Genomic DNA, 23,696 nt, shown 5'->3' with positions numbered 1-23,696 from the left:
TGTTCTCAGCACATTCACAAGCATTAACATGAAATGTTACTTTGTAACTTGGGCAAACATGGGGACTAGTTTGAGATGAGCAATTAATTGGTTTAGGGTTTGGTTGATTAGAACTTGGAGTGAACATATCAAAGATGCAAGACATACAAAACTACATTGTAAATGCAACATGATTTTATTGCCCTGTTGGAGAGCACAAAGTTGAGAATAAAACAATTGAAGTACAGCAGTGAGCTGATTATGATATGAACTTTTGGGCCACAGGTCCTGATGTCATGTCATTGGGAAATTAAGTTCAATTTAAGACATTCAAATGAGCACAAAACTGCTGATCACATCATTATGCCAAAGAGTAAAGACAATGTGGGGTTCTGGAAGTTCACTCTGCTTCCATCCTTACTGTTAACTCCTCCTCTGGTTTGGAATCACCCAAAATGTCACCTACTTATCCTGAGGAAAACTTGCTAAAATTTTAGATATGAAGAACACAAATGCTGCAACTTTTAAGGTGTTTATATAAGAGGCTAGTAGGATTCAGCGTTTTTATCAACATCTGAAATGTTAAAATTTCAGATAAGATCTGTCATCAAAAGTTACTATATTTTTCTCCTTCAGGAATGCACAGTACCATAAATATTCAAACATCTCAACCTGCTTTACTTATAAGGCAATGGATGAGAGTATAAATTGAGAAAGGAATGAGAGGTTACTGGAGATTTCTTAGCAAAGCTGAGAAGTTGCATGATAAAGTGATTCAGGAAGAGATCCAATCTGTGAATGGGTTACAGTTGGAATGCTTGGATGCACATGGAGTTAAAAGGATAGTGGTGGTAGCATAACCTGGAAGAGTGGTCTGACATAAAACAAGCAGAAGTTGTAGCTGTGTCATCTAGATTCTCCATATGAATTAGCAAAGACAAGATTTTGCAAACCAGGTAGAATGTGGAGGTTAGAAAGGGGTAATTTTTGGTTTGAGGTAAGATGTAGGCAGCAAATGGCTAGATGGATTGGAACTGGTGTAGTTGGAGTTTGGGGGACTGTCGGATAAATGTTGAAGGTGACAATTGTTCTTTGGCGGCAGTGGAGGTAGATAGAGTTGGATGATATTTCAGATGCAGAGTTAGTCAAACTGGGGACAGACCACATTCATAGTTTAGGATTAAATTATTTGACATTACAGTTAAAATGAAACAGAAAAGTCTTAGTTTCTGATATTGAGATTAAATTTTTAAAAAGTGGATAGGGAGGAAAATAGAGTCCAATTTTACACATTAGAAGTATTTTATTTAACTTGCATAACTTGAATTTGTCAAAGATATAACATGTGTGAACAATTGAAGCTTTCAGCTATGTGGAGGCTTTGCTGCCCTTGTTTCTTTGCTGAATACAGCGTACAGATCCCACAACCAATTCAGTAGCAGTTTTTCAATAACTCTCTCCAGGGAGTGAGATGTTAAGTTAAATACATTTAACAAAATTAAAGGGAAAGAAAGATATCCTCAGAATTTTTCCTTGGTTGTATTTTTAAAAACTTGAATCTGAACACCAAAAGGAACTTAGTTTTTAAAATAAAGAAGCCAGTTAACCAGAAGTGGCCCAACAAAAAAGTAGAGGGTTTGGTCTTCAGCGCGCACTGGGATATTTTGATCTGACTATAATCAGTTACATTCCCTATTTTTTTAAATTGTCCACTCATTCAGAATATATATATATATGTGTATATATATATGTATATAAAAATCTTATCTCTCTTTAGTCATAAACGTCATCTTCCAGATAAAAGAAATCTCTTTCTAGATTCTCCGATTCATCATCTGAAAAATCATCTTCATCAATGTCTTCGTCCTCATCATACGTGTCATGCCATTCAGGGACGTATTCATCATCATCATCATCTTCATAGTCTCCATCCTCCTCTTCTGTTTGGCTGCCCGATTTCTCTCTATAGCAAATGGGAGGGGTTATAATTTTTGGAATATTTAGCTTTTACTGATTGACATGGACACAATGGGCTAAATGACTTTTGGTGTTGTAAATTTGTACAGTTCTCTGTGTTAAGAATATGTGAAAGATTCAAGACACCCCCTTCTGTTCCCTCAAGATGGTGTCTTATTTCAAGGATATTTAAGTTCAGTTAACTTCATATTTCTTTGAAAAAATGTCTAAAACACAAAAACTAAAAAGTTAATACTCAAAATTCTGTCTTTCTCCAAACTATGTGTGCTGATTGTTATTTTTAATGATTATAATGTACACTAGGCAGAAGATACAAGATGGATCTCCCCAAATTTGAATAACCAATTTTATAAGTCAATAGAACACACTATAATGACCCATGGATTGCAGTTTATATTTTCTCAGTGAAACTGAGGCAACTCTAACAAGTGAATGGATAAAGTCAAAATGTGTACTCAGTAAAATGAGTAAACACTTAAATGCCCCTCCAAAATGGCCTTGCAAACCACTCAGTTGTACCATTACTCCTACGTTGAAACAGAAAGAATAGATGAACCACCAGGCATCAACCCAGATAGGACAAAGTTATTTCTGATCCAGTCGACCTTGCAAAGTCTTCCTCACAAAAACCTGTCGACCGGTTCTAAATTGTAAGAGCTGTTCTACAGACAGATCAAGCAGTAGCCTGACAGTGGTGTGTACAGAATCATACTTAGAGACAACATTCCAGAATCCTCCATCATAATCCATGGGTATGTCTTGATCCCATGGCAAGAAGATTTTGACTCAACAAAAGCGTTGGTATTCTGGTGTTTGGGTGGAAGGAGTAACCCTGGGAAGTCCTGAACACTGGCTCCAACCCCCATGAAATCTCATGGTATCAAGATAAACATGGGAAAACTTCCTTGGCTTATCACCTATCATCCTTCTTCAGCTAGTGAATCAGTGCTTCTCCATGTTGAACAACATTTGGACAAAGCACTGAAAATAGCAAGGACACAGAATGTACTCTGGATGGAGAACTTAAATATTCATCACCAAGAGTGGCTTGGTAGCACCACCTCTGACCAAGCCTTGGAGTGACATTACTGCCAGGTTGGATCTGCAGCAGGTAATGAGTGATTCAACACAAGGAATTTGTCCTCACCAATCCACCTGTAGAATATGCATCTGTCCATTACCACACAGTTTTAGTGGAGAGAAGGAACCATCTTCACAACGAAGACACTATTGTGTGGCAGTACAATAATGGGACAGACTCGAAACAGATCAAGAATAGACATGTGCAGTACTGTGGACCATCATCATCAGCAGAAATGTACACAATCTATAACCTTACGATCTGGCATTCTTACAATCAGGCCAGGCCATCAATCCTGGTTCAGTAAGGATAGCAGACGGGCATGCCATGACCAGCACTAGCCATACCCAAAATACGGTGGCAACTGGCAAATCTGCAACACAGAACTAGGAGGGCACAGTTTCAGAATTAGGAATCACCCATTCAGAATGGAAATAAGAAGCAATTTCTTCTCAGAGAGTAATGAATCTTTAGGAATTCTCTAGCCCAGAGAGCTATGGGGGTAGAGTCACTGAATACATTCAATGCGGAGACCTGACAGATATTTAAACTACAGGAGCATCAAAGGGATTTGCAATGAGAGCAACAAAGTGCTGTGGGAGCTAGGATTAGACATTAAATGGAGAGCAGATTGAAGGGGCTGATAGGCCAATTCTTGCTCCTGTTTCTTATGTTTATATTTTTCCACTACAGGAATTCCTCAGTGCAGAATCCTGAGCCCAAACATCTTCAGCTACTTCACCAAAGACCTTCCTTACATCACAAGATCATAACTGGGGACATCCCTTCATCATTATACAATGTTCACTTCTATCTGTATGTCTATAGCAAATGAAGTAAATCATGTCTGCATGTTGCAAGACCCAGTCAAAATTCAGGCATGGGTTGGTTGATAAGTAAGCAAGTAGCATTTCTGCCATAAAAGTGCCAGATAATGACCATAGAGACTAAAATAAAATATCTATTTCCTGCACCTATACTCTCACCCTCACTCCTGGACAGCAAGGAAAAAGTTATCTGGTCTATACCTTCCACCCCACCAGCCCCTACATTCAACAGATTATCCTTCACAATTTCTGCCAAATTCAACAAGATTCCACCACCTGATGTATAATCCCCTCCCCTTTCACAGTATTTTGAAGGAGTTGTTCCCTTCGCGACTCCCCTCCATCCCCACAAAACACTTCCCATGCAACCTCAAGAGATACAAAACCTGCCCTTTCCTCTTGCCATCATGCAGGACCTAAACAGTCTTTCCAGGTGAAGCAGGGATTCACTTGCACTTCTACCTGGCTAATGTGCTGCATTTGGCACTCACAATGTTATACCTACACTGGAAAAACCAAATGCCGACCACGTGATTAGTTTTGCAGATCGTCTGCATTAGTGACCCTGAGCTTCCAGTTGCCTACTACTTTAATTCTCCATCCCACTCTGATTTATCTGTCCATGGCCTCCTGCACTATTAAAGTGAGCTTGAGGACAACAACTCCTATCTGGGCAGATTGCAGCCTTCCAAACTCAAATTGAACTCTCCAACTTTAGGTATCCACAGCCCTGCACTCAGCAACACACAACACAAGCAAAGAAGCATAGTTACCATCTAACTATTCCACTGATCCATTTGACAATGGTCTTGCCCTATCATAGATTGTCCTCTTCATTCCTCCTGCCACCTTCTCTGCAACTAATCTCTCATTCCCGGTTCTGACAGAGTCACTGACCAGAAACATTGACAGTTCTTCGTTCCACAGAAGCTGCCTGATCTTGTTCCCAGTTTTTTTCTGTTTATTTCAGACTTCTAGCTTTTGCAGTTTTTTTTTTATTTTCAATGGCATTACCATTACCAAGTCCCCACCATCAACATCCCGCAGGTCACTATTGGCCAGAACCTCAGTTGGTCCAGCCACGTAAATACCATGGCAACAAGAGCAGATCAGAGCTGGGTATTCTGCAGTGAATGACTTTCTTCCTGACACGCTAAAGCTCTTCCACCATTGGCAAGGCACATGTCAGGAGTGTGATGCAATACTTTCCTCATGTAGCTCCAACAAATAGTTCAACACCATCTACAACAAAACACCACTGGCTTATAGTCGCTGCAGAATGCTTCTACAAAATACATTGCAGTTACTCATCTCTACTACTCCCAGCAGCATCTGTCAAGCCTGTGATCTCCACTACCAAGAAAGAGAAGGGAGCTGGTGCATGGGAACAAGTTATACAAATTAGCTGGGAATTCCCAACATGTGAAAATGCCTTCAGCAGAAGGACTGCAGCTCACAACCACCTTTTAACAATGGGCAATAAATGCTGGCCTTGCCAGAGACACCAAAATCCCAAAAATTGCATTTAAAAGACAGGCAATTTTGGCCAATACCTTATTTGACTTTTTTTTATATATATTGTGGGTTTAATCCCCATCCCAGAGACTTGGACACACAATCCAGGTTGATAATCTCAAGAGAGTGTTACCTTTGGGATGAGAGTTAAACAAAAAATGTAAATCCAATGACACATTCAAAGAAATTCAATCTGGATCTGGACCAATAATTGCATTATAAAACATCATTTTAACAAAAGCAATTTATTTGTTAATTACCTTGTGATTGTGTGCAAATCGGCTCCCACAATACCACACTGACTACAGTAAAGCTATTGGATGGTCTGGAGATCTCAAAGGGTGCTGGATCAATGCAACTCTTTACGCCCTCAGAAGTTGAATAGATATCTGTAGAACCCTTTGCTTTCTTTTCAATTTGCTGTTCCACTGAATAGCAGGCAATTATCAGCCAGGAATACAGGAAGCAGGAAATGTTACAGCGTGCATCGGCATTAGAAGCAGGAGCCTAACAGAAAAGTCAGTGGCACAGAAAGCCAGAATTTTAAAAGGGGTGATATTTAGCAGACTTGCTGCGTATTTGTAATATTTCTAAAAAAAAATGTTTCCCTCCAATATGATAAATGGGACAACATGAGATTGTGAAAGATGCATATAAATGAAGTTCTAGCTGAAATATATATCTTCCTGTGCATTGTTCTTCAACATTTCTAATCAAATTACCTCTGTCATCAATTTATAATTATTTCATTAACAGAACATCAATTTATAATTATTGCATTAACAGAACAGACAAATGGGCACACCTGCCTAATACAGCATTCAGTGCTATGCAGAACACTCATTTCTGCTGTAATCTGGCAGATAAATCCAACTGAGCATCAATGGCTTTGCATCTTTTTTCAATTACTTGTCTGAACCTTTCCTTTCTCAGTATCCTCCTCCAGCACTACAATTTTATCACTGAGCACTCACAGTGAATCTCCCACTAACTCCAAGTCGAATATATCCTGCTTTAGATAAATATGGTATTGCATTTGTGGTCTCAGGAAAACCCGATATAATCACAGCAACTCTTCCTTTGGTATGCCAGTCCCATAAGATATTGGAGCAGAATTAGGTTGTTTGGCCCATAAAATCTGGTCTGCCATTCAATCATGGCTGATTTTGTTCAACCCCATTCTCTCGCCTTCTCCCTGTAACCCCTAACCCCCTTACCAATCAAGAACCTATAAATCTCTGCCTTAAGTACACCCAATAACTTGGCCTCCACAGCCCCGTGTGGCAATGAATTCCAAAGATTCACCACCCTCTGGCTGAAGAAATTCCTCCTCATCTCAGTTCTAAATGGACGTCCCTTTATTCTGAGGCTGTGCCCTTGGAACCTAGACTCCGCTACAAATGGAAACATCCTCTCCACCTCCACTCTCTTTACATTCCTGATTGTTTTTCTTATTTTTGCTAGTAAGTAAATACGTTTTTTGCATTTTATTCATTTTACATATTGAATGCCTTTGCTTTAAATTCAGTTTTTTTTTAAATGCCTTTATTCATCTATAATATTTCTAACTGCTCTCTTTTGGATGTGATCCTATAAAATAAAACTAAAATTACTTGCAGGAATGTTCAAGGTTTGAATTGAGATCTACCTATTAATGTGTCATTACCAGCCAGTTCATTCTTGCTTTTTAGAGGGATATATTTTTCATGAACATTATTTTCACCATTTTAAATGTTCAAAAATAATTATTACCAACACTATCAGTGAATTAGAGGTGAGGTTAATGACTCACAGCAAGCCGACTATTGTAGAGTAAACCAATCATTGAGTCAGAAGGAGTTTTGAGAAAAGAGAAAACAGGAACTAAAAGGGTAATTTCTCCAGACACGAGTGGGATGGATACAAGTGTACAGAATCTATCTCCAGTTACTTATAGCAATTTGGTCACCAAACTTGATTGGTAGAGAAATTATCCAATCATCTTTACTCAGATTGGTTACATTGTTCTCATTATGCAGCCTTAAATGTTTCCCAATTGTTCTATTTCTTCAGTTAATAAGGGCACGGAAACAGGCCCTTTGGCCCAACTGGTCCATGTCAACCATGATTCCCACCTAAGCTAGTCCCATTTGCCTGCATTTGGCCCATATCTCTCTAAACCTTTCCTATCCATGTACCTGTCCAAGCACCTTTGAAATGTTGTTAATGTACCTGCCTCAACCACTTCTTCTGGCAGCTCATTCCAGATACAAAGTCAAAAGTCAAGTTTATTGCCGTATGCACAAGTTCATGTACGCACAGGTGCAATGAAAAACTTAGTTACAGCAGCATCACAGGCACATAGCATCATAAATGCAATCCAATCTCTGAGTGAAAAAGTTGTCCCTCAGGTTTCTATTAAATCTCTCCCTTCTCACTTTAACCCTATGCCCTCTAATTCTTGATTCGCCAACCCTGGTAAAAAGATTTGAGTGCCCTATCTATGCCCTTCATAATTTTATACACCACTATAAGATCATCCCTCACTCTCCGATGCTCCAATGAAAAAAGTCCCAACCTGCTCAACTTCTCTCCATACTCAGTCCCTTGAGTCCCAGCAACATCCTTGTAAATCTCCTCTGCACTCTTTCCAGCTTAATGGCATCCTTCCTTTAACAGGGTGACCAAAACTGAACACAATATTCCAATGCGGCCTCACCAACATCTTGTACAACTGCAACATAACATCCCAGCTTCAATACTCAGTGCCCTGACTGATGAAGGCCAGCATGCCAAAAGCCGTCTTCACCACCTTGTCTACCTGAGATGCCACTTTCAGGAAACCATGTACTTGTACTCCTAGATCCCTCTGTTCTACAACACTACCCAGGGCCCTACCGCTCAGTGTGAAAGTCCCACCCTCATTTGTCTTCCCAAAGTGCAACACCTTGCACTTATTGAAATTAAACTCCATTTGCCATTCCTTGGCCCACTTACCCAGCTGATCAAGATCCCTCTGTAAATCCTGATAACCATCTTCACTGATGAACCATATTCATCTTTACTTCAACGACACCACCTATTTTTATGTCATCTGCAAACTTACAAAACTAATTCTTGTACTTTCTCATCCAAATCATTGATGTAGATGACAAATAGCAATGGGCGTAGTACCGAGTCCTGGGGAACTCTACTAGTCATGGGCCTCCAGAATGAAAATCAACCTTCCACCATCACCCTCTGCTTCGTACCATTGAGCCAATTCTGTTTCCAATTAGCCAGATCTCCATGGATCTCATGCAATCTAACTTTCCATGGCAGCCTACCACGTGGAACCTTATTACAGGCCTTACTGAAGTCCATGAAGACTACATCTATCGGCCTGTTCTCATCGTTTTTCCTGGTTACTTCAAAAAACTCAGTCAAATTCGTGAGACATGATCTCCCATGCACAAAGCCGTGCTGACTATCCCTAATCAACCTCTATCTTTACAAATACTAGTTTATCTACCCAGTTTTCTCGTGCGAGATGATCCTATCAAAAGAAAAACAAATTTTCTTGCTGTTGTCATCTTCAGGAAGAACCAATAGGAATTGTCAGCCAGTCAAGTATTACACTGAACAATACAAGTAGAATCTTGCATCTTGTGTTATGAATGCCCATGGAACATGACTTAACAATTGCAGCACCTAACACTAAATATGCATTCTTCCAATTTAGTTTGAATTGGAGAAGTCGCCTGCCTTTCAATACATGGATGCCATTGACCTGACCCGAAAACATCCATCTCACTCTCCCTACAAGTGTCAATCTTGTAAGCAGCTTTTACTTAACCTATTGATCCTGCTCACCACTCCACTCTCCAATTCCTCTCCAGTGTTTTCCACCCATCTGAAACTGTCCTGTTCTTTCCATTCCATTCCCAGTTTTAGAATCACCTTAACAACTTACCTTTCTCTGTCTGCACCATTATTTCTGTATTGCGCCAGGGAATCAATCCTGGACCACTTACTATTTATTCTCTACGTCACTTGCTGATAACTCCCCAAAACTTGCCAGGTTTAATGTGCAAGCTGATGGTTACTGCCATCTTGCCAACCCTGCAGAAACAGATGTATCAGACTGCTCGAATGTCCAGTACTGGGCAAGTAGAAGTTTACTCGAACTAAATAATGGGAATATTGGGAAAAGAATATGGGAATATAATGGGAAAACGCGAGTAGGGTTAAGGAAATCCCAAGGCTTTTTCACAGGTGAAGAGCAGAAGGATGACGAGAGTGAAGGTAGGACTGATTAGAGACAAAGGTGGGAAGATGTGCCTGGAAGCTGTGGAAGTGGGTGAGGTCCTCAATGAATACTTCTCTTCAGTATTCACCAAGAAGAGGGGCCTCACTGACGCTGAGGACAGTGTTGGTAAGGTTAATGTTCTGGAGCATGTAGATATCAAGAGGGAGGATGTGTTAGAGCTGTTAGAAAATATTAGGACAGATAAGTCCCCAGAGCCTGACGGAATATTCCCCAGGCTGCTCTACGAGGCGAGGGAGGAGATTGCTGAACCGTTGGCTAGGATCTTTGAGTCCTCGTTGTCCACGGGAATGGTACCAGAGGATTGGAGGGTGGCAAATGTTGTCCCTTTATTCAGAAAAAGAAGTAGGGATAGTCCAGGGAATTATAGACCAGTGAGCCTTACGTCTGTGGTGGGCAAGCTGTTGGAAAAGATTCTTAGAGATAGGGTCTATGGGCATTTAGAGAATCATGGTCTGATCAGGAACAGCCAGCATGGCTTTGTGAAGGGCAGATCATGTCTCACAAGCCTGATAGGGTTCTTTGAGGAGGTGACCAGGAAGATTGATGAGGGTGGTGTAGTAGACGTCGTCTACATGGACTTTAGTAAGGCATTTGACAAGGTTCCACATGGTAGGCTTCTTCAGAAGGTCAGAGGGCATGGGATCCAGGGAGGCTTGGCCGTGTGGATTCAGAATTGGCTTGCCTGTAGAAAGCAGAGGGTTGTGGTGGAGGGAGTGCATTCCGATTGGAGGGCTGTGACTAGCGGTGTCCCATAAGGATCGTTCTGGGACCTCTACTTTTCATGATTTTTATTAATGACTTGGATCGGGGGTGAAAGGGTGGATTGGCAAATTTGCAGACGACACAAAGGTTGGTGGTGTTGTGGATAGTGTGGAGGACTGTTGAAGATTGCAGAGGGTCATTGATAGGATGCAGAGCTGGGCTGAGAGGTGGCAGATGGAGTTCAATCTGGAGAAGTGTGAGGTGGTATGCTTTGGAAGGACGAACTCCAAGGTGGGTTCATATCCACAGATCCCTGAAAGTTGCCTCACAGGTGGATAAGGTAGTTAAGAAAGCTTATGGGATGTTAGCATTCATAAGTCGTGGGATCGAGTTTAAGAGCCGCGAGGTAATGATGCAGCTCTACAAAACTCTGGTTAGGCCACACTTTAGAGTACTGTGTCCAGTTCTGGTCACCTCATTATAGGAAGGATGTGGAAGCGTTGGAAAGGGTGCAGAGGAGATTTACCAGGATGCTGCCTGGTTTAGAGAGTATGGATTATGAGGAGAGACTTAGGGAGCTAGGGCTTTATTCTTTGGAGAGGAGGAGGATGAGAGGAGACATGATAGAGGTATACAAAATATTAAGAGGAATAGATAGACAGCTAGCGCCTCTTTCCCAGGGCACCAATGCTCAATACAAGAGGGCATGGCTTTAAAGTAATGGGTGGGAAGTTCAAGGGAGATATCAGAGGGAGGTTTTTTACCCAGAGAGTGGTTGGGCCATGGAATGCGCTGCCTGGGGCGGTGGTGGAGGCAGGTGCATTGGTCGAATTCAAGAGATTGCTAGATAAACATATGGAGGAATTTAAAATAGAGGGATATGTGGGAGGAAGGGGTTAGATAATCTTAGGCAAGGTTTAAAGGTCGGCACAACATTGTGGGCCAAAGGCCCAGTATTGTGCTGTACTTTCTATGATTCTAATATCAAACCCACTGTCTTCAATCCAGATTCTATTATTTTGTCACCGATCGGAGACGAATGGAATTGTGACACTGAAAGGCAGAAGTTGAAACAACCAGGTGGTTGTGATAGAAATAGTCTTAGAACATAGAACACTACAGCATGGAAACAGGCCCTTCAGCTTAACTTGTCTCGGCCAACCAAGACGCCCAACCGAACTAGTCCCATTTGCCTGCCCCTCACCCAAATCCCTCTAAACCTTTTCTTTCCATGTACCTGTCCAACTGAGGAGATATTTCCTTTCCCAGGGAGTGGTGAACACTTGTGGAATTCTCTACCACAGAAAGTAGTTGAAACTAGATCACTGAATATTTTTCCAAGGACAGAGGGATCAAGGAAATCGGGGAGAAACCTGGAACAGGATACTGAATTTGGATGACCTGCCACGATTATATTGAATGGTAGAGCAAGCTCAAAGGGGCAAACCCTGAAGGTTTCTGCCTCCACCATCCTTACACACAGTAAGTTCCAGACCCTTATTACCCTTTAGGAGAAAAAAAATCCTCAGTTTCCCTCTAATCAAAGCAATATCCAAAAAGAGACAGTCTAACCATTTACCCTTGACAGTCAACAGCAATATCATCATCTTACCGGGAGCATCATCAGGTATAGAGTCCTACCATATCTATGCCGACCATCGAACACCTATCCACATTAATCACATTTACTGGCAACTGCTCCGTAACCTACTGTGCCTCAGCAATTCAAGTACTTGCCCAGATGCTCCTTAACTGTTGTGAGAATATCTGTCTCCACAACCTTCTCAGACAGTGGGTTCCAGATGTCAACCACTCTCTGGGTGGAAAAAAAAACTTTTCCTCAGATTCCCTCTGAACCTCTTGCTCCTTACCTCAAACCTACACCCTCTTGTCTTAGACCATCTGCCATGGGAAAAAGTTTACTATCTACCCTATCTATGCCTCTCTTAATTTTGTTTATCAAGGTACTCTGCTGCAAGGAAAACAAATCCAGTCTATTCAGCCTCTCAGACTCCTATCTAAAACTGGTGAGGTGCCAGGCTAGTGAAGCTGCAACATGGGCAATGTCACAACTAACAGATTGGATTGAAGCTCTACAGTCCTATTATGTCCAGTCATGAATGGTGGTGGACAATTTAACAATTAATGGCAGAAAGGGACTCCCAAGAAGAGCCCCATCCTCAACAATTGCAGGGCCCAGAATACGAGTGCTACTGACAAGGTTGAAGCATTAGTAACCAAGTGCCAAGTAGGTGATCTATCTTGACTTGGTCCTGAGATCTCCACTATCACAGAAGCCAGTCTTCAGGCAATTGCTGAATGTCCTTCTGAGAAGTAACTCTGTCATGACTGACACTGACTTTTTAACTCCAGTTTTATTTTACTGCTTGAACAAATTCCCCAGCTGACATGGTGGGATTTGAACTCAAGTCTCCAGCCTTTGGACATTAACTTAACCACTGTATCAATTTTCCATTGGTAACTCTGTCCAGCTGGTGACACAGGTTCACTGAGTGATGGTGGAGAACCAGGGACATTTGCTGAAATCGGTCCAGCCACCTTTATTCTTATGCTTTGTCACTGTGGTTTCGATGGAACTGGGCAGCTTGTTTGACCTCCTTGGGGGTCATTTACAGATCAATCACATTGCTGTGAGGCTGTGGTCACATTTAGGTTGTGGCAATGGCAGCTCTCTTTTCCAAGAGGACATTAGTGAAATAAGTGAGTTTTTGTGACAGTCTGCTAATTTCATGGTCACCGTCAAAACTGATGCTAGCTTTCGAATTCCAGGTTATCTAATTCAATGAATTTAAATTCGCCAGCTACCATGGTGACATTTGAACTCAAGTCCCAAACCTTGACTCCAGGCTACTGGAGCAGGAGTCCAGTACCTCAAATGCTTACTTACTACCCTTTCAAGTTGGTGGTGTCTCCCTCCAACCATACCAGGGTCTACATGTATGTCTGCACTGTAAAACAGTGGTGTCTTTCCCAGTGTCAGCCCATGACCTGCATTGTCCACCTTTCATGCATTGTGCCAGGATGCTCTTGGACTTACTCTTTGATGGAATCAGACGGTGCTGTGTTTGAATGGTCTCTTGACTGCATTTCATTCTGATCAATTCCTTGCTTTGGCTGAAACCCCACTCGGAAATCCTGAAATAGCAGATTATACCTCAGTTATTTCATTCCAACCTCTTTCAAATATTCATAGCATAAACACTAGCAACTGCATTACAAATTTTCAGACTTGAATGCATCAAATTATCTGTAATGACAATGAGTTGTAGATGTCTCCACTGGAGGAGACTGTGATTCTGTGAACCTAGGATACCTGTTTCCCAGCTTAGGTCTGGCACCTCTTCAAACTTCCAACACCATTAAGGTGGCGCCACAGGTAGACAAGGTGGTGAAGAAGGCTTTTGTCACCAAGGCCTTCATCAGTCAGGGCAATGAGTACAGAAGTTGGGATGTTATATTGCAGTTGTATAAGACGTTGGTGAGGCCACATTTGGAGTACTGCGTATAGTTCTGGTCACACTGCTATATAGAAAGATGCCATTAAGCTGGAAAGAATGCAGAAAAGACTTACAAAGATGTTGCCAAGACTCAAGGGACTGAGTTACAGAGGGAGGTTGAGCAGGCTTGGACTTTATTCATTGGAGTGTAGGAGAACAAGTGGTGATCTTATAGAGGTACATAAACAATGAGGGGCAAAGAGAGGGTGAGTGCACACAGTCTACTCCAGGACTGGAGAATCAAGAACTAGAGGACATAGGTTTAACATGAGAGGGGAGAGAAGGGAACCTGAGGGGCAACTTTTTTTTTACCCAGAGGGTAGTTAGCATGTCAGAATGAGCTGCCAGAGTAAGTGGTTGAGGCAAGAATATTAACAACATTTAAAAGGCACTTGAATAGGTACATGGATAGGAAAGGTTTAAAGGGATATGGGCCAAACGTGGGCAAATGGGACTAGTTCAGATGGGCATCTTGGTCAGCATGGACTGGTAGGGCCAAAGGGCCTGTTTCTATGCTGTGTGATTCTATGACAAACTTATGGGGTAAATGACTAATTCCATATAGTTCCCACATCTACCTGTGAATCACTTAAATTTTCGCTTATAAAGTACACAGAATTATGTAAATCCAATCCAGAATACGGTATTTTCTCATTCACCCGCTGAGTTACAGTACCTGACCTTTTACCTCTTCCCTTCCCAGCATCCAGGGACCCAGACAGTCCTTCCAGGTGAAGCAGTGATTCACTTACGCTTCTTTCAATGTAATGCACTGCATTTGGTGTTTACAATGTGGTTTCCTCTACACTGCATTTAGTCTGCACAGCTGACCCCGAGCTGCTGGTTGCCTGTCACCTTAATTCTCCATCCCACTCTCACTCTGAGCAATCTGTCCATAGCCTCCTGCACTGTTATAATTCAGCCCATTTCATCTTCCATTTGGGTATGATGCAGCCTTCTGCACAATATTTAATTCACTCACTTCAGTTAACTCGCTTTCTCTGATTGTATCAGAACTGACCAGCTCTGCTGAAGGTCAGCCATCTCAGTATTTCCCTCTCCACTTGGTGCGGCCTGATCAGGCATTCCCCACAGCTCTGCATTTCACAGCTTTTACATTCCTTTCAGTTTCCTCTCTCGAACTGCTCTCATCACACAGCTTTTGTGTGTCATTGTTTATGTTCTCTCCCCCTCTCTCTCTCTCACATTGTCCTCAGTAATCTATCAACTAGATTATTTCATCAACAGTTTTTACCCCAAGGCAACCCTGGCCTCACCCTGTCAGATTATCCCCCTTATCCTATCCATCCCTGCCCCATCCTCTCGGAAATTTACAACTAACTTGTTTTTCTCTATTTCCCAGTTCTAATGAAGGGTATTAGACTGAAACGTCATCTCTGTAAGTCTTTCCACAGAAACTACTGAGTGTTTCCAGCAATTTGTGTTTTTATTATAAATCCAAGGAAGAGTTAGCTCTAGAATATCAGCTGGTCAAGTGTAGTATTTTTGGAGGGAAAGCACCTGCTAAACTTTCCTGTCTGACTTGGGAAGACAAGGGCAAGGAAAAATTTTCCTTTACCAAAAGAAAACTTTTACATTTAAATCTCATGCCTGAACATCCCAATCTGTGTACTGCTGCAGCACTGCAGTTTTGATTACCTGTGTTGAGTGCTGGAGGATAGCGAGCAATCTCTCTTGTATCCTGCGGATCAGTTCCAGCCCCGTGTTTAAGTGTTCTGGTTTAAGCAGACGAATGCAAGAAGCCAGGTCCGTGCACTGCAGCAAGGTCTCCTCTGAGAAAGACAAAGTGATGCTTCAGATAGACACTGAACTCTTCACAATTTCAGCTACTACTTCATAGGGTAAAACGCCACAGGATGCTTCACAAGGGCATTAACAGAAAGAACTGAATATTAGTATGTATTAGCCCAGACGACCAAAATATTTTTCAAGATTTGTGAAACGGTTGTTTTGCAAGGGAAGCCCAGAGTTTTGGGCCATGGCAGCTGGAAGCTCGACTACAAGAGGGAATAGATGAAAACCAGGGTAAGACAAGGGTGTGGAAATGAAGGGATGTAATTTAGTAAAGATTTAATGCCTGTATCTAACAGCCCTTGAACTAAGTGACTTACTAGGCTATTTCAGAGAGCAGTTACGAGTAAATCAGATTTGGGTCTGGAAGCTCTTAGATCAGAGTAGGCACCCACAAGGACAGCAGATAGCCTTCCTCTCAAGGGCAAAAGTGATCCAAATGGGTTTTCACAGCAATCCGAGTTTCATGGGCACCACTGCTGTCGCACTTTTTAGTCCAAAATTTATTCACTTATTTAGTTGAATTCCTTAGTTGCCCTTTGAACTCATGTCCCTGGATCATCAGTTTAGGCCTCTGGATTGCTCATTCAGTAACCACCACAATGGTAAAGCACAGAATTATAAAAGTTATAGAGCATGGAAACAGGCCCTTTGGCCCAACTTATCCATGCTGACCAAATTGCCTACCTGACCTAGTCCCATTTGCCTGTCTTTGGCCCATATCCCTCTAAACCTTTCCTACCCATTTACCTGTGTAAATACCTCTTAAACATTGTAAATGTACCCACCTCTACCACTTTCTCTGACAGCTGGTTCCATATACCCACCACCCTCTGTGTGGAAAAACTTGCCTTTAAATCTTTCCCCTCTCATCTTAAACCTATGCCCCCTGGTTTTTAGACTCACCTACCCTGGGAAAAAGACTGTGACAATTCACCTTATCTATGCCCCTCATGATCTTATAATCTTAGAGAATCCCATGTACTGTACCCCACAGGGCTGGAAGAGTTTACAGGGATAGAGAGGGATGAAGCCACAGAGCTGCTTGCTGAGAGTTCTCCCCACTATAGTTCTGGCTGTACTGGAACCTCAATTATCTGTCACATGGGGGCATCCCAATTTGGAAGCATGGAACTTGTATTTGGTCTGATTTAATTTTTAAGCTTTTCGATTACCTATTTTGATTCTCTAATCAAATTCCCAACAAATGTACCACTTTTAAAATGTATCATTTTAAAAGGAGATACTTTCAGAGACTGAAAACTTGTACCTAAGTAGATTTTCTTTCTTTGTAAATTTAAACAAATCTTGCAAACTTCAGTGCCGAATTGGGACTCACCAAGCAGGATCTGCAGGGCATTCGTATGCAGCTCCAAGTTCTCTGTCTGCTGTTCCATTATATCCATCTTCTCTGTGTCCTGATTATAGTAACTGTACACACAAGAATAGGCCAATACCTGATAAAACCAGACACAGTCAAGGTTGAGCTAACAGCAGTAAAAAAAAGACAAGTCCTGTCTTAAAACGATATGTTGCCTTCCCTATAGCTGGCTTCACACAAGCCTTCTTTACAAAACCCTTCCACTCCACAAGTGCAAGGGTGATGAGCAGCAAAATTCAGAGCACTCAATGCCCTGGAACAGGGTCTAACACATCTGGCCCTGGGCAGGACACAGGGTTGGGGATACCACATCTGGGTCCATCCTGCCAGGGACCGGTGGCCAGGAGGGGAGCAGTGTCTTGGACCAGTACCAAATGCAATACTTTGTTTGGGATTAGTACTGGTACAGTACAGTGTCCGAGACCAGTCATGGCTGGGTATTGCATCAAGGAGCACTCCTTAATGATGTAATTTCCAGGACCAGTCCTGGTTACAGTAGTTTTTCAGACCAGTTCTGGGTGAGATGTGGGGTAGGGACGTGCACAGGACCTGTCTGGGCTGGGGTACAATGTCTGGGACCGGACCAGGGTTTGGGGTACAGTGTCTGGGGTATAACGTCTGGGGCCAGTAATAGGTTGGGATAGTGTCAGGCAATCCATGGCCATATCGACTCTTGTCGCTAAGAATGGAATTATGAAAACGGTCAAGAGAGGTGACCCATGCCCTCACCTTCCTTGCCTGAGCAAGCATCTTACATGCATCAATAACAAATGTCAATGACTTCATTTGTAAAGCTTCATTAACCGCAGAGACTTTCGCTTCCAAGTTCATGGCAAAGTCCTGGAAGAAAAAAACAAATACAATTTTGAAATTATCATTCGTCCACAAAATTTCCAGTTAACTGTCGTGGGTTTCTTAATGTGGACGGCAAGCAGAATATGAAATTGACTGGTATGCCTTCAGGTATAAACAGATAGGTACCCGCTGACCAGCGAAGTCTTTCCTGCGAGTGAATCGCTGCTTCACCTGGAAAGACAGTTTGGGTCCTGGATGATGGAAAGGGAAGAGGTGAAAGGACAGGTGTTGCATGTCCAGTGGCCACATGGGAAGGTGAGAAGGGATGTGGTTGGTGGAAATAGAAGAATGAACCAGGGAGTAGCGAGGGAATGGTCTCTTTGGGAGAGGGGAGGGGGAGAAGAAAATCCATCTGGTGGTGACAGAGTATTTCCTGAAGTTCAATGCCCAGAACTGTGCACGGACATTTCAGATGGCTTTAGGAACAGCCTCTAAACTCCAGAAGCATCGTTCCTCCTGTTCACACGCAAGCTTCCCAAGGATATAGAAGTTTTACCTCAGGACTGGAGCACAAGCAGAGCACACTCACCCGTGCCTGGTGGTGAAAAGTGCACCTCTCGTTATAATCATGAAACCGCTTCTCTTGCCTTGCTGCTTTACTGACCTGTGGAATTACAAATATTTCACATCAAGCTTTATGCATAAGCCTACGGTAGATAATTGTGACAGTTCTTTATTATCCTGTTACTCAGAGTTCCTCCTTCCTGCTTCTCACAATTAGCAGGCTCCAACCTGCTCATTTCACTGATGTACCTCACCTTCCCTTTCGCTCTCACTAGCCTTGGGTAATGCCTGGGACTGTGGTTCTGTGTTTCCCAATGAAAATAAGATTGGGAAAGGGAGACACAGTGCACATTCTCTTGCTGGCTCTCATGAAAAAAGGGGAGCAGCAGCAGAGGCTTAGATCTGCAAGTTATGACGCCTTTAAGAGCCTCAATGCAAGGAAGAATTTGCCAGCTGAAAAGCTTTTGTTTTACAAATCTGACTGGATAGTGACACAACAGACTGCAACTTCAAAAGGCTGTCCAGTTATCTCCTAACTGTCCTTGGTGGCTTACTTCCAAGGCTCTGGTTCGACAGCATAGACCAGATCTGATTGATAATTTCAGGCAGCAGTTGGAGATCTGCAGTGATCTCAGCTACTTTGGGTTTTGGGCTTGGCAGCCAGTGACTGACCAGCCAGTAGCCTGCACCCAATTATCAGCCCTGCTGGCACAGCTGAACACTCAAAAAGGCCAAGTGCCAGATGCCCGAAGGGTGAAACAGCTGTTCAACTCTTCTAGGATATGAAACAACAGCAGAGAAAAATAGGAAAAAAATGAAAATCGAACAGATTATGAAATGTTCATCAGGACTAGAATTACAGTAGCTATTTTGGTCGCACTCAATCATAAAGCCCACAACATTCAAAAAGGCTACGTTCACTCACCACCATCCCCAACCCTTCACACTCATTCACAGCCAAAGAAAATGTGTTACTGTGACTTGAAACATTCTGGTGATGGAGCTTGATCTCACCATAGCTGAGCAGTTATAGTAATCTTTGTGAGTTGGTTTCCATGGCTTTAGGCATCGCCAGCAAAATCCATGATTACACTTGGCACACGTCATGCTGTAAGAGACATAGATAATCAGGCGCAAATGAGCTCACTTTAATAATTTGATGTCTAACTCCCTTTATATGACATAATTCTTTTACTGACCTCTTCACAACTGTGTACAGAATCCTAGGTTGTGTCCAATTATCTTAACTCACATTTGCCCATTAACAGATAAATTCATTTTCAATTAAACTGAAGCGACATCCCACTTTTCACAGCCAGAGTGTTTCAAGGAATGGTTATTTGATTGCCCAGCCCTTGGTGGGATGCATCAGTTTCACAGAACCATTACAACACAAGGCCATTCAGCCCAGCAAGTCCATGCCCGTTCTCTGTACATTTCCTAGCTCTTTGCCTGTAGGCCAGTAAATTAACTTCCCTTAAGGACCTTTCTCTGGATTCACTCAAACGTCAAGGATTACAACTCATCTCCTGAAACGACCATCATCTCTACTCCAAGAGTGGACACAAGATCTGGGACCTTTAGAAAAGCCAATTGGACAAGATCCAAGAAGAGTGAAAAGAATAGTCTCTGTGTGTCTATTGGAGTGCAGGTGAAGGAGAAAACACCTTCGTTGATACCGTATGATTTTGACTTGGATCTAACGCTGTAGAATCCATGTAACTCTGACTGCTGCACTGGCACCACAGGCAATGGACACGTGGGTCATTTACACCAGTAAAACTGCTGGTGTTACTAGGGGGCTGACTGCCAAGTCTTTGAGATTAACTGTCATTTGGCTAAGGTACCCGAATGCAATGTCTTAATGTGATAGAGAACATCTTTAAGCATGGCGTTGAGAAGAGGTCAAAAATACTAAAGAAAAATAAATGCTGTAAATGTAGACCACGTCAAAGGTGAATTAAAGACAGAGACACCCTACGACAGACCTTTTCTGACACGCTGCATGAAGCATCAATGCACTCTCTCTACAGATTATCTACCAGTCAGCTCAATTCTACTGCTGATTTTTTTTATTAGAGTGACCACAACACAAAATCAGGAAGAATTATTTTTTAAGCAAAAGTGTAACTCCCTTTCCAAAAGTATGTGATGCTGATTCAACTGAATCTTTGAAGACCAAGTTCAGCGAATATTTTTTTGAAATAGCCTGCATGGACTCAGAGCAAGGAGAGCTGATGTGCAGATCAGCCATCATCAAGTGAATGGCAGGGTGGGGTGGCGGGGGAAGGAGGAGAGCTAGCTCATTGGGCTGAATGGCTTTCTTTAGTTTAACGTTCAAAGAACTTATTTTTTTAAAAAAAGGACTGATGCACACACTGACTCACTGGAGGCAGCCTTCATTCTTCTCAATCTGTGCATGGCAGCTTGGACATCGTTTGGATATGAGTTTTGCCAGGTGCTTGCTTTGTGCCTCCATGGTCATTCCCTCGTAGTAGCCGCCATCATCCATCCATTGTGACATGTGGCTGCAGCTGGCAGGGTAGTGAGCCTAGAACAGGAGAATGAGAGGCAAGATCAGAAGATGTTGGCTCAGACTCTTCAACACTTACAGTCATAGGGTCATGCAGCAAAGAAACAGGCCCTTCAGCCCAAATGGTCCATGCCAACCAAGATTCCCATCTAACTAGTCCCATTTGCCCATGTTTGGCCCATATCCCTCTAAACCTTTCCTATCCATGAATGTTGGGAGTCTGGAAATCACTGCACAAAGGTAACCTCATCATATCTAGAATGTATCTGGACGATCATTATGTACAAGAGCTGTGAAGTGAGATTCACCTCAATAGCCGTATCTTTAATCAACAACAACCCCATCTTTCTATCATGCAGGAAAAAGCAAGTTTCTTGAGAAACACTGCAATAAATGGACCAGGTGACACACCTTGACATTTTCCCACATTAAGTCACCTCAATTTCCTTGCACAAATTTCCTTTCTCCAGTATCACTCAGTCAACATTCTCCTCCACTGCCATCTCAAAAGCCACATTCTCAATCTACTTTTCTGTCACTGGCAACAGTGTCACAAACACAATATCCCTGTCTGTGACCAACTCAAAAACCCTTTTTCTAGTACTACTGACACAAACCTCCCTTCACAGCCAGCATCCCAAATTTCCCTTCCCCACTCTCATCTCAGTGGGTTGCACCAGTGTCCCAAGACTACAGAGGATAAGCCATGGGATCCTGGTCCTTATCACATCTGATTACTTGCTCAAAGATGGCCAAGCAGTAACATCCAACTCTGTTCAAAAACCAACAACATGGATTACCTGAGACATAGCTGCTGGTTAAGGACATAACTGAGATAGTGAATGATTATACTTCTGAAAAACTAGGCAAAAATGAACATCTTCAGAAGTAATAATAAAAGTTTAAAGTGAGAAGGTCATTTCAAAGCCATTGGTGGGTTACAGAGAGTAACAATTCTACTTAAAATTAGTGAGAGTGCAAGGAAAGAGAGACTTAATTATTTAGTTTTAAACTGATTCTTCTGGGAAGGAATTATGAAACCCACTAACGCCCCATTTAGTTCAGTCTGAACTCGGCAATCCCTCACAGGCTGAAAGCGTACAGCCCGACTCCAAGCAGAAGTAAATACCCACCCTTGCACAGCTGTTACTGTCCAAAGATAGAGCAATACAGCACGGATAGAGGCCCTTCGGCCCAACCAGTCCATGCAGACCATGGTACCCACCCAGCTAGTCCCAATTTTAGATGTAAGACTTACATTTATTTAAAGGGTTCACCAGCTCAGGTTTTCCACAAAATATTTCAGAGTCATTTTTAAAATGATTTTACAGGTGTGGGCATTGCTGTCAAAGCCTGTTTGTTGCCCATCCCTAACTAACTGTCCTTGAAAAGGTGGTGATCAGCCATTTTCTTGAACCCCTGCAGTCTATCTCCCAAAGTATTGCACATCTGAGGTGTAGTAACTCATATAATGAAGGAAACACCACAGCCAACTCAGGGAGCAGGCTGGAGCATTTATTTTTAGCCACATTATGTGAGAGCTAAATAATAGCTTAGACTCTAAGGAGAAATCTTTCCTATCCATTAAAAGGTCCTTAGCTTAACATCTCAGGGCAGTGCCTCAAGAAGGTCGCATCTATCACTAAGGACCCTCACCATCCGAGACACACCCATTTCTCGTTACACCCATCAAGGAGGAGGTTAAGGAGCCTGAAGATCCAAACTCAATGATTCAACAATAGCTTCTTCCTCTCCGCCATCAGATTTCTAAACGATCCACGAACACTACCTCATTATTTCTTTTTTCCCCACTCTATTTATTATTTTTGTAATTTATAGATTTTGTCTTTGCACTGTATTGCTGCTGCACAACAACTCATTTCATGTCATAGGTCAGTGATAATAAATCTGACTCTGATGCCAAATTGGATAACATCTAATAGTGCAGCAAACCCTCTGTCTGGATTTTAGGGAGGCAAAGAACATTAACAAAACACATTTACCTCTGGAAAATTACAGGAGAAGCAAGAGGACCAGCAGCACTTAGAACAGGTACCAACACTGCCAATCCCCTCCTTACACAGGATCTGATCACAACCCTGAGGATTGGTGCACCATGCCAGGTTTGAACAACATTCCACATAGCCTCGCAGTAGTGTTTTGGAATACTGCAGGAAGAGGAGAAAAAAAAATCAGTGTCAGGTATCTCAGAGTCTGCAGCATCAGTATGCAATTCTCTAAAGTCACCTGACATTTAATTCACCCTAATTTCTACTGAGTATATCCCTTTCTCCAGCTTTTAGATGTTGCTTTGCCTTCCTCATGTCTGCAGAGATTAGAGCATTAGCCCACATCTTCAAACTAAGAAATCCTTTGCAACTGTGCTAGGTGGCAGTGCTGGGCACAAGCAGAGAATAAATGCCATGCCTCACGAAGCTTAAAACACTTTAAACTGTTTAAAGTTGAGCGTTGGGGAGTTGGTGGGAACGTGGCAGGAAGAGCTTCAAGGAATATTTGTGGGAGAATGAGATTGCTATAGGAGCCAGCATCGACTCAACAGGCCGAATACTAAAATTTGTTCAACTGGGCACCAGCTCACCACAAGTTTCAAGTCACGAACACAGTGAAGTGGACGCCATTTGTCCAAACAATTTTTTTCCATTCATGGGATAAGGGTGTCATTGTCAAGCTATGGTTTATTTCATATCTTAGTGGCCTTTGAAA

At 42.4% G+C, this 23,696-nt stretch overlaps 1 protein-coding gene across 3 annotated transcripts in view; it reads right to left on the bottom strand.

Annotated features, from left to right (window-relative positions):
- Positions 1–1,262: 1,262 nt before the first annotated feature.
- Positions 1,263–23,696, bottom strand: part of LOC127575480 (cullin-9) — a 163,884-nt gene continuing 141,450 nt past the window's right edge. For all 3 annotated transcript variants that reach the window (XM_052025410.1, XM_052025412.1, XM_052025411.1), the window contains 9 exons: positions 22,976–23,140; positions 20,827–20,990; positions 19,454–19,547; positions 18,465–18,539; positions 17,810–17,920; positions 17,039–17,156; positions 15,547–15,680; positions 13,428–13,525; positions 1,263–1,942 (listed from right to left, as the gene is read on the bottom strand). In XM_052025410.1, the coding sequence (XP_051881370.1) occupies positions 1,753–1,942; positions 13,428–13,525; positions 15,547–15,680; positions 17,039–17,156; positions 17,810–17,920; positions 18,465–18,539; positions 19,454–19,547; positions 20,827–20,990; positions 22,976–23,140 (1,149 nt within the window). In that variant the 3' untranslated portion in view covers positions 1,263–1,752. The remainder of the gene's footprint in view (positions 1,943–13,427; positions 13,526–15,546; positions 15,681–17,038; positions 17,157–17,809; positions 17,921–18,464; positions 18,540–19,453; positions 19,548–20,826; positions 20,991–22,975; positions 23,141–23,696) is intronic.

Source organism: Pristis pectinata, chromosome 10, assembly GCF_009764475.1.
Source record: "Pristis pectinata isolate sPriPec2 chromosome 10, sPriPec2.1.pri, whole genome shotgun sequence".
Taxonomy (NCBI): domain Eukaryota; kingdom Metazoa; phylum Chordata; class Chondrichthyes; order Rhinopristiformes; family Pristidae; genus Pristis; species Pristis pectinata.
Note: the sequence above shows the minus strand (reverse complement) of the source record. Positions and strands in the feature narration are given on the sequence as shown.